Source organism: Euleptes europaea, chromosome 15, assembly GCF_029931775.1.
Source record: "Euleptes europaea isolate rEulEur1 chromosome 15, rEulEur1.hap1, whole genome shotgun sequence".
Classification (NCBI taxonomy): Eukaryota; Metazoa; Chordata; class Lepidosauria; order Squamata; family Sphaerodactylidae; genus Euleptes; species Euleptes europaea.
The window spans coordinates 32706089-32724525 of record NC_079326.1 but is presented as its reverse complement, the minus strand read 5'-3'; the positions used below and the strand labels follow the sequence as shown (position 1 = coordinate 32724525).

Here is an 18437-nt window from a genome sequence, read left to right as displayed (position 1 = left end):
ATACTATAGGTTGTTGATCTCGGCTTCACTCTAATATTTGCTCACTCTATATGTCCATACAAGTCTCAAACTGAGATGGGGTAGACACCCTTAATGTCAACCCCTCATTTCATTGTAACCTTTCCTCTCATTTACGCAAAGATTATAGCTTATTGGAATTTCCTTGCATACATGAAGCCCAACCAGCTGAAAGAAATGGTGTTAAAGGGTATGATTAGATAAGCAGGATAGAGAACAAAGAGGGAAAATGAGACCTTCTGTATGCCTGTTTTGTCTCAAAACAGTGACTTAGAGAATGGAGTAGGATTGGATTTTTGAGCAGAAAGCCAAGAATGACACAGACTATGGTGTGATTATGCTGTTCCATGAAATTATAAATAATAAAGTTAATTTTAAAAATGTATTGTTTAAATGGTTCACCCCAATTCATTCGGTCCTGATCTTATGGAATTAATCTCTACATCTCTGCTGGGAGAAGACAGGCATCTTCGTTTCCATGAACAAATTTTTTTTTTGCTAATTCATAAAATTTCTTTTTCTCCTTTGTGTTTGTTTTGTTGTTGCTTAAGAATTTAGGATAAACCAAGAACAATTCTTTCTATAATGCTTTTGACTTGTTCTTCCATTGTTGCGCCTTACCATATACTACGTGTTACGATTTCCCATGTTCCAGACATTTTCTTCTGTCTCATTTAGTGAAACATGATCAGTGCTTCAGTCTTGCGTTTTTTTTCCACCCAGATGCTTTTGGTTCTCACATGAATGAACATCTGCAAAGCAGCTGTTACTCCTTACAGATGGTCTTCGTTTGAGAAGGGGGAATTAGCTTATTGGAGACTACGCTTAGCAAGAGGGAGGGGTACAGGATCTTTTCTCCCATTTTTACAGGGACGAGCACACCAGCGAAAATACCCTTAATAATGAGGAAACGTTTTATAGTTTTAAGGGATTTTATTGAAAAATTGTTTTTAAACACACACACATACAACCATAGAATCACACACCCGAAACACATCAGAGCCTAAGAAATAAAAGAGAAGACTGAGTGGACACTAGTATATGAGGGCGTTGATGGTGACATTTACCAGTCAGATGAATGCAATGTCCAAATGATAGCGGTGCTGAGCAGCAGAGAAACGACCAACATCTCTCACTGGCATTTTTAAAAATTCTTTTCTGTCTTGTGATACCAAGCCTGTTATTGAATTTAAAAAATCTTAGTCTATTAAAGATCTTTTGGTACATGCTAACTTAAAAACTGAAAGCGTCACACCTATTTTGAAAGGCCATTACAAGTGTCATGGATGCACCTGTTGTACACAGGCGATTCAGACCAAAACTTTCACTCATCCCTTTACTAAAAGTGCCTTTACTTTAAATCATTTTTTCCAATTGCTCGTCATCTAACGTGGTTTACATTCTTATTTGTCCCTGTGATCTTTTATATGTGGGCGCTTCCACATGCTCCTTGAGATACAGACTCTCCGAACATTGCAGCAAAATCAGAAATTGTAATCTACAATCTCCTTTGGTAGCTCATTTCATGGAAAAATACCATTTACCATCTGATTTCAAGTTTTTAGTTACTGACAGGATATCACCCAGCCCCTATCAGTCTTACAGCATGGAAAAATTACTGTTACAAAGGGAGGCCCAATGGATATTCACATTAAATTCATTGTCTCCATATGGTCTTAATGATTGCTTGGACCTATCTCCTTTCTTCTAAACTTGGCTCATGTTTGAGTTTTATCTTACAATTATTTATATACATGGAATCTCTCAGTTTGCTCTAGGTCCCTTTAAGGATGTATTTCCCTACATGCACATAGGCTTGGTTGATGCAGTATGCTCCACTTCAGCCCATAGCCTTCTACACTGCAGCTGTTTATTAAATTTACAGCTTCGTTGACTTATACTGTAAGTTTTTTAATTGGGTTTGAGAGATTTCCCATTTTATTTCCATGTGTCTTTCTTTACTAATCGTTATGTACTTTATTTCGCTCATTACAGACCTATATTTCATAAATGATAATTGCTTCATTTCCAATGATAACGACAGTAAGTCCCATGTTGTACCTTGTTGTAAACAAGTTAAATACAATTATTTTGTGATGTCTGTATTAGTTATACTTCAGTTTGTTGTTGAATTCCAAGGTTACCGTCTGAAGAAGAGATATCAAAACAGGATACCAGCCAGCAGACCTGTTGCTGTTTTGTGTTATATTATTAACACTTTTGTTTTTGCTGTTTATATGAATACTGCAATACATGTCTTTGAACCTTTGTTACTGCTATTTTGTATAAATTTGTAGTAGCTACAAGTTGTTAAGATATATGCCTTACAACCTCTGTTGCTGTGCACATTTTTTTTCCTGTTTTCTATCAGAGGTTTCTCCTCCTTTTTTTCTGTGCTTTCAGGAAATAGGACCAGGACAGAAAAAAAGGAAATATGTTACCTAACAGGTGATTAAACTTTGCAGCTCACTGCTCATGGTCACAGGCTAGATAGATTCATAGAGGAGAGGTCCATCAATGGCTATTACCTGTTGTGCCTAAAAAGAACCTCCATATAGAGAGACAGTGAACCTCTGAAATCCAGTGCTAGGAGACTACCTCAGGGAAATGCCTCAGCCTTTGTGCCCCGTTCATTGGCCCTCCAGGGCAACTGGTTGGCCCCTGTGTAGAACAGAATGCCGGACTAGATAGACCACTGGTCTGATCCAGCAGGGCTCTTCTTGTGTTCTTAATGAAAATGCTTTATACTGAATCAGGCCATCATGTGCAAGGCTATAGTAAAATTTGATTTTTCTGGTGTGTGTGTTTGTGTAACACCATCATTCAAAGGTCATGTTTAACAGCAAATAACTGTCAGTCCATTTTTAGGCACTGTTCTTTTATTTATTTACTGCTAGTTGTCATGGTTCAGTTATATAGATAGCAGCTCTAGGGCTGCTAAGAACCAAATGGGGTTCCTGCACAAAGATTTCATCTGCTCCCTCTCCTCCATGCTACCTATATCCAACCCAAGTAACCCTGTGCACCCCAGAGTACCCAAGGTTCATGAAATCCTGTACTTCGAACTCTATCCTGGGCAGGTAAAACAGTTGTTAATGGCGAAAACATCTTAGTGCCAAGATTAGTGACTGTATAAACGTCTGTAAAACTAGAAAACTGGTACGTAAGTCAGCAGTGTAGTGGTCAGGTTGTTGGGTTGGGATCTTGGAGACAGGTTCAAATCCCCCTCCGTCATGGAAGCTTGCTGGGTGACTTTGGGCTAGTCACACGTTTTCAGCTTAACCTTCCTCCCGGTGTTTGTTGCCTGGATAAAATGGAAGAGAGGAGAACAATACAAGTCACTTTGGGTCACCATTCGAGAGAAAGGAAATGTATAAATCATGTAAAATGTGTGTGTGTAAAGTGCCTTCAAGTCGCAGCTGACTTATGGCGACCCCCTTTTGGGGTTTTCACGGCAAGAGACTAACAGAGGTGGTTTGCCAGTGCCTTCCTCTGCACAGCAGCCCTGGTTTCCTTGGTGGTCTCTATCAGGCTGTTATCTCGGTTTAGATGTTTCCTTTCGTTTCTCTGCTAAACCGTCCAGACTCAAGGATGGCTACACATACCAAAGCCTGGGAACGCCACTCCTGGGAAATAATGCTCTGTTTATGCTTTGTAATCTCCCGCCGTTTCTCTGCCTTATATTTCCAAATAACGGGCAAGACAAGCCATAGCTGTCATCTTGCCTTCCATGCACTGTATTGCCTATTTGACCAGTAAAGCCATCTGCTTGGAATCTGATTGTCTCTGTGGTGATTTCTGGTTCGATGGGTCAAGAGCTCACATTATGACAGCTATCTCTCTTCTTCATCGATTCTTTAGTCAGGCTGGAGCCCTGGAGGGTTCGCCTGCCACTCGGATGGGATCTAGGAGGGCGCTCTCCGAGTAAACCGTGACTACTGCTTCTTGGAACCCTGGAGTCCTCCTCAGAGGATCCTACCCTCCTACGGGACATAGTAGCTGAACTCTTTAGGACTAATTCAGAGGTTTGCCGCTTGAGTGGACTGGTCCAGACGCAGTGGCGATCTCTAGTGAGGGTTCTCTGGATGTTAACGTCGGAGGATACTAATGCTTGTTTAGACCTCCAGGATTTTGATCAGTTGCTGGATGATGCCCGGCTGGCAACTGAGGACTTGCAAATACTAACCGGTTTGTTGGATAAGCTTATTGCCCGTGAGACTCTCTCATCCACGGCTCTAAGGCGTCCCGTCACCTCGGGGGAAGGTGCCATGGCGGGAGCCGCACCAGCAAGTTTTTCTTTGGTACCCAATGCAGCTGACTGTCAAGCTGAAGCCAAGAGGATCGCTATCCAGGCAGCCCTCCTCCTTGCGGATTGTACAAAGGATACCACGGTAGCCACCTTGGCTCAATGTTTGACCCCGACGTTCGGGGCCGATGCACCCGCGGTCGCGGTCCGAGTGCAACCATTGTTAGGTGGGGAGCCTGACCCCCTCCTCACGCTCCTGGAGACAGAACTCTTACCACACGTTACCGCAGCTACCACTCTGAGGCTTGAAAGCACACAGGCTCTCGCGGATAGGGAAGCTGCTGATGCGGCTAAGGCGGAGGCCAAAGCTCAAGCCGCAAGGGACAAGGAGCAGCAGTTGGCTGCAGATCGGGCGCGGACAGGCGGCCGCCCCAAAGACTCCGGACGAAGCGGTCCTCCGTTGGGTCTGGCGTTTTCCCCGGTATTTGCCCTGTCGTGCATGTCTCAACGCGCACGCCGCCTCGCAGAACGACGCCAAGACTCCGGGGAGTCTGAGGAAGAGGACTTGTATGGGGACAGTTCTCAATGGGCCACAAGTTTTCAAACAAGCAAACCTCACCGTACAGGTGGCCCGGGAGAGGACGTTCACCTGTTACGAGCTCAGAATCGAGAGCTATCTGGCCGTGTAGATCAACTCCAGGAGCTAATGGAACGCTTGCTTCAGGACAACAGGCAGTTACAGCGGGCCCTGACAACCCCGGCACAACCCATTCCACAGGGGGCCGCAGTACCGGTTCAGCAGGGAGTGCCAGCCCAGCCACCCGCCAATGTACCTGTTCAACCCCTGGTCCCCGGAGGTCCCGTTTTACCTGCACCCGGGGCACCCGTGCAGCCGGGCCAACCCATGCCCGGTCCTTGGAAACAACTCAAATTGAAAACTACCTACGATGGATCTCTTGAAACCCTGCCCTGTTTCTTGCATCAGGTAGACAGCTATATGCGGGAACAAGGACAATTCTTCCCTACAGAAGACAGCCGGGTTCGCTATGTAGCTTCCCTTTTGACAGGTAAAGCAGCCGACTGGATGGTCCTCCAGTTCGACACCCGGTCCCGCTCTATCCGTTCCCTCAACAACTTCATGACTGCCTTACGGAGGAGGTTTGAGGATCCCTTTATGGGGGAACGAGCCAAAGCGGAGCTTCTACAATTGAGACAAGGCTCTACTCCAGTTCGAGAGTTTGCCGATGAATTCCAAAGACTAGCAAACAGAATTGTGGTCTGGCCCGAAGCCACCCTAATTCACCATTTCAGGGAAACCTTACACCCTGATATTCTGAACTGGTCGTATATGCGGGGTGATCCCGACACCCTCGAGGATTGGATTCTATTAGCCGAGGAGGTGGAAAGCCACCGGCGCTTTATTTCTCTCGTCCGCCAAAGAAACAAGGAGAAAAGCGTCCAAAAACCCCAGCCCAAGGCACCGCTCCCCAATCCACGGAAGCCCGCGCGTCCACCCCAGGATCGCGAAACACGGTTTCAAAGAGGAGCTTGCCTCACTTGTGGGGAACTGGGCCACTTTGCGGCAGTCTGCCCACATCGCCCTGAACCCTTTCGCCCCAGCATGGCAACCCGAGCTCGAGGACGACCTCAATGCAGAGGCACCGCGGCCACCCGCAGCCCAGCGCCGGGAAGACCCACACCCTCTGTACTTCACGTTGAGGACTCATCTAACCTTCCTACATCGAGTGACCCCGCCGGGTCCCGGATTACAAATGCCCCATTGGGGGACAACTCTCCTTCTTCTGATGAAGAGAACCCATGGGATCCTCCAGCTTTGAACCTGGAAACCCCCCTTGATTTGTCAAAAAACGGCTCCGGTCTGTGGTGAGTGGAGCGTCTCCACAGACCCCTGCAGTATCTCCTGCTAAACCGAAAGCTCCCACCAAGGTGAAGGAAGTGGAAACCACCGTTTATGTGGACGCAGTTTTACAACACTATAAAGGTGGTCCCCAACTACCCGTTAAGGCACTCATTGACTCCGGTTGCGGTCGCACTCTAATCAGTGAGGCCACTTTTGCAGCACTCAAAGTCAAATCTGAGGCTTTACCAGCCCCCGTCCAATTTTCCCAAATGGACGGAAGCAATTTCAAGGGGGGCCCAGTTGATCATCGCACTACAGGGGTGGCGATGGGTATTGGCTCCCACTGGGAGCAAATAGACTTTACCATAGCCCCTATCCGATTTGAAGTGGTCCTGGGAATTAACTGGATTAAAGGTCATAGTCCCAGTATAGACTGGGAGACGAACACTATCTCCTTTGCCAACCCCAAATGCGATCAGCACTGACAGCGTTGTGGTGCTGTCTCCACCCGCTCCAGCATTAACCTCCGATGTCCCATCACCGCCGTCCCTACCTGACGTATACCAGGACTTTGCGGATGTCTTTAACATTAAAGAATGTGATGCCTTACCCCCCCCCCACCGTGCCACTGACTGTGCAATTGAGGTGGTGAAGGACTGCACATTAACCAAGAGTAAGATTTACCCTATGAGCGCTTCCGAGCGCACTGTACTATGGGACTTTTTGGACAAAAACCTTGCCCGAGGGTTCATTCGCCCATCGAATGCTCCCAACTCAGCCCCCGCATTTTTCGTCTGAAAAAAAGAGGGCGAACTGCGCCTATGCATCGACTTCCGAAAGCTCAGTGCAGTTACCCAAGCCAACGCCTACCCTATACCGCTGATTTCAGATATTTTGGGACAGTTGCAGGAGGGACGTATATTCTCCAAGTTGGACTTAGTAGAAGCCTACTACCGCGTCCGTATCCGCGAGGGAGACGAACCCCTCACTGCCTTCTCTAGCTGTTTTGGAATGTTTGAATTCCTTGTGATGCCTTTCGGGTTAAAAGGGGCCCCGGGGGTCTTCATGCAACTCATCAACGAAATCCTCCACGATTTACTGTACCGCGGGGTGGTGGTTTATTTAGATGACATTCTTATTTATTCAAAAACCATGGATGAGCATGTCGCTCTGGTCCGAGAAGTTCTGCAGCGCCTGCGCAGTCACCAACTCTTTGCAAAGTTGGCTAAATGCGAATTTCATCAGAGCAAAATAACTTTCTTGGGATATATAATCTCCCACCATGGCCTTAGCATGGACCCGGCCAAGGTCCAATCCGTCCTCGATTGGACCCCTCCCTCCAACCGCAAGCAAGTACAACAGTTTCTAGGTTTTGCTAATTTCTATCGCGGGTTCATCCCTAACTTCGCCCAAGTGGCGCTGCCCATCACCGACCTTCTGAAAACAAAGGGTAAGGGAAGCTCTGCTACGTTACCCTCCGCTAAGATACTGTGGACTGATCAATGCCAGGCCGCTTTTGTAGCCCTCAAACGCCTTTTCACTTCGGAGCCCGTGCTACGGCACCCAGACCCGAATCAAATGTTCATTGTGCAAGTCGATGCCTCCGACGTGGCTATGGGAGGGGCCCTTCTCCAAAGAGGACCAGATGGTCTCCTTCACCCCTGCGCTTACTTCTCAAAGAAGTTTGCGCACTCCCAATTGAACTGGCCCATTTGGGAGAAAGAAGCATCGGCCGTTCACCATGCACTTACTCTGTGGCGACAATTCCTGGAGGGGTCTAAAGTACCCTTTGAAGTCTGGACCGATCACAAAAATCTAGCTGCCCTCACAGGGACCCATAAATTGTCCGCGAAACAACAGCGTTGGGTGGATTTCTTTGCTCAGTTTCGTTTCGTCCTGAAGCATGTCCCTGGGAAACAAAACGTTCTCGCAGATGCTCTCTCCCGACTGCCTCAGTACCCGGTGAAACTCGATCGGCCAACAGACTCTTTATTTACGCCCGCGCAAAGAGAAGCCCTACCCGTGCTGGCTGTACAAACCCGATCCCAAACACTGCCCCCACAACGGAAGCACGCAGTGGCCGACGCATCAACTCCTCCAACCCAACCGGCCGCCAAGCCGCCTGCAGTCAGCGCACCACCGCACGTAAGCGCTTCCCCCTCGTCGACCCCCATATCTGCTCCTGCTTCCACCGTAAAAAAGGGGGGGTTCCCGTCTCCGAGTCTTTCTTAAATTCCCTTCGGGCACAATGCCTTATGGAACGCTCCGCTCAAACCCTGCCTCCCGATGTAATCGAACGAGGAGGTTGTTGGTACAAAGACTCGAAATTATACGTGCCCAAAACGCTCCGAAAAGAAGTCTTACATTTGGCTCATGGAGTAAAAACAGCTGGACACTTTGGGTTCCTAAAGACCCTTCACCTGTTGCGCAGACAGTTCTGGTGGGGGGGAATGCGTTCTGACATTGACTCTTTCATTCGCAGCTGTCCTGTTTGCGCCACGGTCAAACGATCTCAAGGCACACCCCCAGGACTACTGCAACCACTTGAAATACCCAGCAAACCCTGGGAAGTGATTGCTATGGATTTTATGACGGATCTCCCTCTCAGCGGGGGAAAAACTGTATTATGGGTTATCACTGACTTATTTTCTAAGCAAATACATTTGGTTCCATGTGCGGGGATCCCCTCTGCTCAGAAGTTGGCCCGCCTCTTCGTGTCACATGTCTTTAGACTACATTCGTTTCCGCGCAAGATAATCTGCGACCGTGGAAGTAGTTTCGTTGCTAAGTTTTGGAAAGCTTTTCTCAAATTGGTGGGGGTGGAACAAGGGTTGTCTAGTGCATACCATTCCCAAATGGATGGTCAAACTGAACGTGTCAATGCTGTACTCGAATGTTATTTGCGCTGTTATGTCAATTACCACCAAGATGACTGGGTAGAACTGTTGCCTTTTGCAGAATATGCCTACAATAATGCTGTACATCAATCCACAGGTTTCAGCCCGTTTTACGCGGTATATGGACAGGACTTCGGTCCTATCACCCCTGTAGAAGGATCAGAGGGGGAGGGGGATGCCGACATTGCCTCATGGGCTCACACCCTCCGTACAACATGGCCCTGGCTGATTAGCAACCTAGACCGAGCCAAGCGCAAATACAAGGCGCAGGCTGACAGGCATCGTTCCCCAAGTATGGACCTGCAAGTGGGTGACCTGGTATACCTTTCCACCAAGAACCTGCGCTCCACCCGTCCTTGCCATAAGCTCAGTGCTAGATACATTGGCCCATTTCCCATCACCCGCCTCATAAATCCTGTCACGGTGGAACTGTCTCTCCCCAAAACTCTGAGGCGTGTGCACCCCGTTTTCCATGTCAGCCTTCTAAAGCCCCATGTTGCTTCCCCACAATGGCACCCGGAGCCGCCTCCTGAACAACCCATAATGGTGGGGGGGGGGAGGAACATTTCAAAGTCTCCAAAATCCTGGATTCCCGCATACACCATGGGGCCTTGCAATACCTGATCCGCTGGAAACACTTCCCCCCTGCCTATGACGAGTGGGTTCGCGCGCGGAATGTCTCCGCCCCCAAACTCGTCAACGCCTTTCACAATGCCTACCCGGACAGACCAGCCCCCTTGCCGGATGGGAGGGGGACTTAAGGGGAGCAGGATGTCAGGCTGTTATCTCGGTTTAAATGTTTCCTTTCGTTTCTCTGCTGAACCGTCCAGACTCAAGGACGGCTACACATACCAAAGCCTGGGAACGCCACTCCTGGGAAATAATGCTGTTTATGCTTTGTAATCTCCCACCGTTTCTCTGCCTTATATTTCCAAATAACGGGCAAGACAAGCCATAGCTGTCAACTTGCCTTCCATGCACTGTATTGCCTATTTGACCAGTAAAGCCATCTGCTTGGAATCTGATTGTCTCTGTGGTGATTTCTGGTTCAATGGGTCAAGAGCTCACAGTCTCCCATCCAAATACTAACCAGGACTGATGTAAATAAATAAGTCCCATTTAACATAACTGGGCATACTCCCTGTTTGCAGGATTGCGTCCAATTTCCCTGACCCTTTCCAAACTTTATTCCAGACTAGGCTTCATTTGTTGTGTATACAACAAAAGCAAACGGTCAACAACAAAAAAAGTTATTAGCATTTTATTTTTAATTGCTATCGGCTGTCTTGTGCATATTGGGCTTACTCCCTAGTAAGGGTTTGCAGGATTGCGTCCAGTTTCAGACTGGGTTCCATCTGCCATATATACACAACAAAAGGAAACTGTCCACAATAGCAGCAACAAAAAGCGTATTGGCAATTTTATTTTAATTGCTGTCGTCTGACTTGTTTTTCTGGAATGTTTTGATTGCAATTGGTCATCTTGCGCCTCGCAGGAGGCCGGCGACTAATAAATCTAAAGTGGGTCAACTTTGTGTGCGCGCGCGAGCATCTAGTTTAGTAAGAACCTATTGACTCGACGGAGAGCGGGGTTTGGCGCTTCAGTGGCACTTTCGCAAAGCCTGTGTGTAGGGATCGTGTTACCGGCGATCACAAGACTTTTGGCACAAGGTCCTGCCAAAAGTTTCTACGCACGCAGATTCCCCCTACCGCCGCCAGGGAGGCTTCCAGCGCCCCCCTCCCCACCCCGCTCTCCCTCGGGCGGGGAAAGCGCAGGGTTCCCGTTTGCCCTCTAACGCGAAATGCGCCCGGGGGGTCGCAAGGCGTCCGTTTCGCAAACTCGGAGCGCTGCGTGATCGAACGTGTCCCGAGGCGGCCTTGCGCCAGCGGCGTACGCACGGGGTTGCTGTCTCTCCCCCCACTCCCTTCCCGTGTAACTCCAACCCCTGTTACGCTAGAGGAGCTGGCTCAGGTGTGCACAATTGCGCTGTGCAGAAAGGTGCCCCCCCCCCCGAGGGTTGCGCTGGCTGTGGTGAAGAGCGGTGGTTTGGAGCGGTGGGGTCTGATCTGGAGAACCGCGTTTGATCCCCCACTCCTCCACATGAGCGGCGGAGGCTAATCTGGTGAACTGGATTTGTTTCCCCTCTCCTACACACGAAGCCCGCTGGGCGACTTTGGGCTAGTCACCGCTCTCTCAGCCTCACCCACCTCTCAGGGTGGCTGTTGTGGGGAAGGGAAGGTGGCTGTAAGCCGGTTTGAGTCTCCTTTAAGTGCTAGAGAAAGTTGGCATATATATATAAAAAAAACAACTCTCCTTCTGCCCTCCACGTCCTTCGCCATTGATGGCAATGCGGTGAGCTTAGCAAGGGAGGTGACTGCAGCCGTCGCCTTCTCCACCCCTCTTCCGACAGCCCTGTTGCACTGCAGCCTGAGCATCAGGAGTGTTCTTTCCCAAACGCCTTCGGGTTAAAAAGCAAAGCCGAGAGGCAAGGGAGTGGGCAAAGCCTCGCGGGGCCTCTCCCCAATGGACGGACGCCCGTCCTCCCCCCCCCCCGGCCCAGAGAGCTCACTGCTGCCGCCGCCGGCGCAACCCGGAGCGCCCGCCGACCGGGCGACTGGCTGCCCCGAGGAATGCGCGGTATGCAGGAGCCAGAAGCAACCATTCGCCGGGGCGGGCAGGGGGGGAAAGGAGCGGCCCGGGCCCGCCGCAGCCCCAGACCCCCGCGCCCGGGGGGAGCCCGCACGAGAGGCGCCGAGGGCCTGGGACCCGACGGCCTCCCGCGCAGCCGGGAGGCGCGTGGGCGGTGCGGGGCCGGCGCGGGGCTGTCCCCCCTCCCGCCCCCCCCCTCTCTCTCGCTCTCGCTCTGGGCGGTGGTTGAGGCCGCGAGGAGGTGGGGTCGCCTCTGCTGCTGCTGCTGCTGCTGCGGGAGGGTGGGGGGAGTGGCTTGAGCAGGACGGGGCGCGATCCACGAAGCGACTCCTATTCCTGACGGCGGGGTGGGCTGCTGCTGCCTGGGCTCAGCCTGGCTCGGGCGATCCCGGGCGAGGGCAGGAGTTGGACGGGGGGCGGCCAAGGCGCGTTGCATGCGAGACTCAGCCAAGGGACAAGGGCGGGGAGGAGGAGGAGGAGGAGGAAGCGCCCAGCCAGCAGCAGCAGCCGCCGCCAGCGGCGGGAGAGGAGCCCAGCCTCGGCAGCCCGGGAGGGAGCGGCTCTTCCCAGCCGTCGCCGCCTCCCTGAACCGCGCGCCGGCCAAGTTGCCTCCGAAGTTGCTGCCCGTCCGCAGGGGAGGCGTCGGCTGGGCGATGATTTTCCCCAACAGCAGCGGCGGCGGCAACTCCGCGGGCGGCAGCAGGGCTCCTTATCGGAAGCAGGTACGGAAAACAACCCCCCCCCCCAAAAGAAGAAGAAGGCGCCGCGACGTGCGTTGGATCTGGGAGGGGGGAGCCAGGAGGGAGGTCTCGGGACGAGGAGAGGGGTGGGGACTTTGGCCTTCGTCGAGGCTGGCTCTGGAGAATTGCGCAAACTTTTTCTTTCTTTCGGGGGCTTGTCGCCGACAGCAAAACGTCTCTTCTTTCCTTTCGGGTGGTGCGGTCCCTCTCGGAGGCCAGTTATGCCGGGGAGGTTTCGCCTCGGCTTTGCCCCTCTCCAGATGCACATTTCCCCCCCCCTCCGGATTCTCAGAACTCAACAAGAAGCCCCCAGGCAGAGTTTGGAGAATTCAGATGCGGGGGAAATGGACATAGAAAGCAGATCCAAGGCAAAATCTTCCAGGCATAAGCGGCCTCTTCTCGCTCTCGCTCTCTAATACAGATTAAGAGGAAAATACGCCTGGCGCAAGTCTGCAGTTGGTCAGGCGGGAGGTTTGCGCCTTTGGGTCACTTTGCCAGGATCAGACCTCCTGCAGCGGCGTGGTTTGGCTGTCTGCGGAGAGCCCCGGATCGGGCTCCACAGGGCTGTGCAACAAGTTTTGGTTTGGGCTTTTTTTTTTTTTTTTTTAAGCTTACGAGAGTTTGCGACGGCGTGCATTAGAAATCGAAACTTTAGGCCGACTGTTTCCGCTCCCATCGAAACAGCCAGGAGGAAGGGGGCACCTCCAAAACAAAATTTAACAGGGTTAAAAAAAAAAAAAACCCACAGAAATGGTACGCTCTGGGCCTTGGTCTGTGCACCGGGAGGGGATTTTTTTTTTTTAAAAAAAAAATCTTACTTTGAAATTTGTTTTGGATGAATTACCCCCCTGGTTTAGGAGAGTGCCGTTGAAAGTATCCCTTTACAGCGCGCTCATCTCACCCTTGTCTGTACTAAATAGAGGCTTACATGTATAAAAGAACAATCTGCGTGCAATGCTTTTGTATCTAATTTTATTTCTTCTCTCTGTTGCCTTCTCCTCTCCAAGAGGGTGCAAAGAAAGTCGGATTCTAATAAATCTGATGATTCTGTTGTCTCAGCCTGATTTAATTATACTGAGAACAGGGACATAGTAGGCCGTTCTCCTGGAGTGGTTTTACTTCGTATTCTTTTACTGTTTGGTTGTAGAAACGATTGCTTGTGACTTCAGAACGACATATTGACAAAAGAAGTAACTTGTTTTTCGATTTTAGACTTTTTGCCTGTCCCGCAAAATTATTTTGTTTCGAGATTTATTTTTTTCATTAAAAAATTTTTTTTTAAGCACGCCCTTCTCTGCAGACAAAAAAAGGAGTTGGCTGCCAAGAAGAATCAGTTGTCATCTTAGAGGGAGGAGTTAGAAATTTTCTTTATTGTGCATAAGGGAATCTGTGATTGTGATTAACCATTGACAGGAATGTGATCTCATCGACACTGTCAAAATAGCAGTTCAAATAACATCACAAGCACACAAGGTTTCCTCCTGATTTGTTACAGACTAGGGAATACTTCTGCTAAAATGACCATTTCCCCCATTATTATTTTTTTACAAAGTTTCAGGATTTTGAATTAATGTACTCCCTGCTTTCTCCTCCCCCTCTCTCCTGGGGAAAAACGGCCTCAGTTGCTGATAGAGTAAGGATAGCATGAGTAAGGATAGCATTGTTTCAGCACTGTTCTAGGAATAGTATGTAAACATACGGGAGCCTGAAAAGGTAGTTAATTAAGCCAGGCACCTTTTTAGAGTCCTGTGCCTTCATTGATTTTTGTCAGGGGCACCGTGGGGTGCCAGTGATGAAAAGGGGACGAAGCACGGAGGGCGAGCCTTTTACTGGAAGGGCTGTGTGTTTTGCATGCGGATGCCAGTCGGCCTGCTGGCCTGGAACATACCGATAAGATGCTCTCCTTTTCACAGGGCGCTCCTTGAATTCAAAGAGCTAAAAAGGCTGACTGAATCAGAAAAACAAACAGACTTCTCTTTCAATGGGGAAGAGGGGGGGAAATGAATGTGTGGTCATTATGTGGTCCTAAGAGCCTCGATACCAAAGGTTCCTTTTATTGGCGTCAAGCCATTCTTTGGTGAAACACTTCCCACAAGGGGGGCGGCTGAGTGTGCCTGCATTCTAGTCTGTGTAAAGCTCCTGTTGACTTTAATTGGGGCAAACGAAGGTTGTTTCTCCCTCAAAGTGCTTCTTACGATCTTATTTTTGACAAAAGTCTCCATTGACCTGCACAGTAAACTTTTGCATGAAAGTTACCTTGGCTAATACAACAAAAACTAGTTTTATACCCACAATCTTGTTTTTTCAACCTTTGTGTGGGTTTTTGGGTTTTGTCCCTTGCCATCATTGTGAGTTTTAAAGAGTTGAAATGTACATTAAAAAAAAAAAAACACCCCTCTGTTTGGTGTTTTATTTATGATATTTATAGTCCGCCTTTCACTGGGACTCCAGGCAGATTACACAGAGTGAGTCAATATAGTCAACCAGATGGGACATTCAATAAACAATGACATAGAATTCAGGTTGCCGAACCAACCAGAAGTCTAAAAAAATAGAACTGAAGCGAAGCATGAGTGTTAACATGACACATTAAATGACGCAAAATCGCACAGTGGGATCCTTCCCGCAGCAACCTATGCACAGTAGTACAGACCACAGTCCCCAATAATTTATACAAGTAACTTTGTGACGCCTTTTGTATAGCGCTACCCTGTTGCCTGTGTAAAATCATCTTGAATGATTCAGTTTTGGAGACCCAGGAGAGTGGGAGCCTTCCTGACCTCCTCAGGCAGTCCATTCCACAACATGGGGGCCACAACAAAGAAGGCGCATGTACGGGCAGTTGTTGATTTTGCCCATTTGCAGGTTTATTTTTTTTAAGTGTGTGTGGGGGGGGGGTGTTGCAGGAAACCTTTTAACGATGTAAAATAAATGTGAAGCCAACACTATAAAGAAAGTGCGTGTATTGTTCTAAAACACAGTAAACTATGGGGGTTACCGCACTTTGTATTCCCAGCGATGTATTAAGAGTTTAAAAATGTTGTAAAAAACATCGCTTTAAAAGGGTTTTTGGATACCACGGCTTATAAATTGTTGGAAGACATCTTCACAGCTAAAGGGGCCAAACAAAGTGCGAACAGTATTTTTTATAACGTTTTCAAACTCTTAATACATCGCTGGGAATACAAGTGCGGTAACAGCCAATGACCGGTTTTGTACAGTTTGAAACAGTGTTTTCAGCTGCATTTTTAGTGTTCTCAAATTGAAGATGGTGGTGAAGATGTTATAGATTATAATGGCTGACAATTTGGGTGCAGCGCGGAAGCCAAAGGAAAGACACATTCTATCTGTTTTAGTGGAAAGGGATTCCTCTGTAATTCTATGTTTGCAAATATACCCATGTGCTTTCCATATGTGCAAGCACATATTGCTACTTAAATAACCTCTTCATGTTACTAAGGAATGTGTTTTTACAGTGCTCTGAATAAAGAGTGGCTATGCTGCTTTTCTATTTCTCTGCCAATCAGCTACCACCACCCCCCTCCCAGAAAGAAGTAGGCGTTCCCTAATCTTTTCTTATACTCTTAGAGTGCTGTGGTGAACGGTGATCTCAGAAGTCATCTGTTAAACAGGATTTTCCTGCATTAAGGGCAGAAAGCAGAATGCCGAAGTACTTCTCTTGGGTCATAGACATTGTTGAAGATAGGGGGGTTTCTGCAGGTTCAAATACCTTTGTGATGTCTGGATCTTTTGCCCTTTTTTTTAGTTTGCTTTTATGCTTATGTAGTAATTTTCCAAACAGCATTGGCAATGTATCTCTGAAAGTTCTTCTGTTCATTCCAAGAGGTATTTTAAATAAAATGGGCATTTTACCAGTAATAAAGGCTGCATTGGATCCTCATTATAGTTTACTTCCATCAAGGATGCCTTTTATTAGACAGTTCTAGGATCTGTTGATACTGTTGCTTTGCTGCTCGTTTTGTGTATAAATTACAGCTGTTTCTGTGAGTTAGACTCCGTGGGTTGAATGTTTGTTGTTGTTCGATCAGTTTCTCTTGTTGTATAAGGCATTCCACATGGCTTTTGCATGTGCAGGTCTTCTGATCCCCAGCATAACTTTGTTGGGGGGACCATCCTTCTTTCTCCTTTTTCCGCCAGTGTAAAAGCTGTTTAGTTACAACCCTTGGATAATGCTAGTGTGAATCAAGTATTAGGAATGTTCTCACAAGCAATGCAAATGCTGTGTTCCATGTGGAATCCTTTCATGTGAATGTTGGAAAGTGGTTTCTCAACTGGTCCAAGTACAGGTTTTGTATCTGAATTTATTTATTTTATTTAAAACATTTGTTAGCCACCGTTCTTCCTAACGGGGATCAAGGCAGCTTACAACATAGTTAAAACATCTGCAATAAAATATGCTAAAAACCAAACTTTAAAATCATAATTCAGGACTGCTAATAAACTTAACCAAATGTGCCCCTAAATAAAACCTTCTTCAACTGCCTCCTAAAGATCAAAAATGAGGAGGCCAGACACACCTCCCTGGGGAGGTTTTTCCATAATTGTGGGGGCTCCACTGAAAAGGCCCTCTCTTATGTCCCAACCAAATTAGCTTATTTGATTGATGGGACAGTCAGAAGAGCCTCTGTGATCTTAATTATTGGGCAGGAACATATGGGAGAAGATGGTCCTTCAGATACCCTGGTCCCAAGCCATGTAAAGGTCAAAACCAACATCTCGAATTGAAGAAGAGTTGTTTTTTATATGCCGGCTTTCTTTACCACTTAAGGAAGACTCAAACCGACTTACAATCACCTTCCCTTCCCACAACAGACACCCTGTGAGGTAGGTAGGGCTGAGAGAGCTCTTAATAGAACTGTAACTTGCCCAAGGTCAACCCAGCTGGCTTCATGTGTAGGAGTGGAGAAACCAATCCTGTTCACCAGATGAGCCTCCACCGCTCATGTGGAGGAGTGGGGAATCAAACCTGGTTAGAATCATAGAGTTGGAAGGGACCCCCAGGTCATCTAGTCTAACCCTCTGCACAATGCAGGAAATTGGTTCTCCAGATTAGAGTCCACCGCTCCAAACCACCACTCTTAACCACTGCACCATGCTGGCTCTCAGGCATGGATCAGTAGCTGGTGCAATTGCTGTAAGATTGGGGGTCACACACACTCCTGATAGCTGGTGCTGACCAGCAGTCTGTCTGCAGCATTCTGCACTGTCTGCAGTCTCCAAACACTCTTCAAGGGTAGCCCACGTAGAATGCATTGCAATAGTCCCATCTAGATGTAGTTAAGACATGGGTCACTGTGGCTAGATCTGACTGACCCAGTAATGGATGCAGTTTACGCACCAGCCAAAGCTGAGCAAAAGTACTCTGAACCACCACAGCCGCCTGGTTTTCTAAGGTGACCACGTGTCAAGTAGCAATCCTGAGTTGCGAACCAGAATTGCAGATTCCGAAAATGTAAAAGCCTGGCTTTAAGTACTACCTTGAAAACAGCTGAAGGTTTTTCCTGTTCATTTTAGATGCAGTTTTTCCTCCATAGAGCTGTTGGAGAAGTTTTATTACACACTTAAAAGTTGCTGAGGTTTCATTATTCTGATTTCTCTTTAACAAGAAGCCCTGTGAGTACCATGTACGGTAGTTGGCCAACGAATGGATTCCCTGTCCCGTACTGCTTAAGAATCTGAGTTGTTAGAAGACAGTGGGAGGCATTGCATATTCTCCCTCCCCAGTGGCATCTTTTGCCAACTAAGAGTAATTCTTACTGCATATTGTTTCATTTTGATGAGTGTAATGTTCATCTCACCAGTGTAAGTAGATTTACATAGTTCGTTGCTTTCAAGCAGATTAACTGGGCGTAGCTGCTTGTGAGGAATTTAACACTGATTCAGTGCTTGGCCTTGTTTAGAGGCTGACATACAAAGCTGTTGATTAATCTTTGCATGCAGGTCTGTTCACAGCAGGGCCTGTGCCATACACTTTGGATTTCGCTAAAAAAAAAAAAATCCAAAAG

General features: G+C 48.1%; 1 protein-coding gene across 3 annotated transcripts in view; it reads left to right on the top strand.

The window, feature by feature from the left end:
- The window catches only part of RBMS1 (RNA binding motif single stranded interacting protein 1), a 183707-nt gene that overhangs the window by 62225 nt on the left and 103045 nt on the right, over positions 1-18437 (top strand). Inside the window, exon 1 of one of the 3 annotated variants that reach the window (XM_056861058.1) lies at positions 12106-12393. The exons of the other annotated variants lie outside the window; for them this stretch is intronic. Within the exon in view, the coding sequence (XP_056717036.1) occupies positions 12106-12393 (288 nt within the window). Of the gene's footprint in view, positions 1-12105; positions 12394-18437 lie in introns of those variants that run through there. 3 annotated transcript variants of the gene reach the window in all.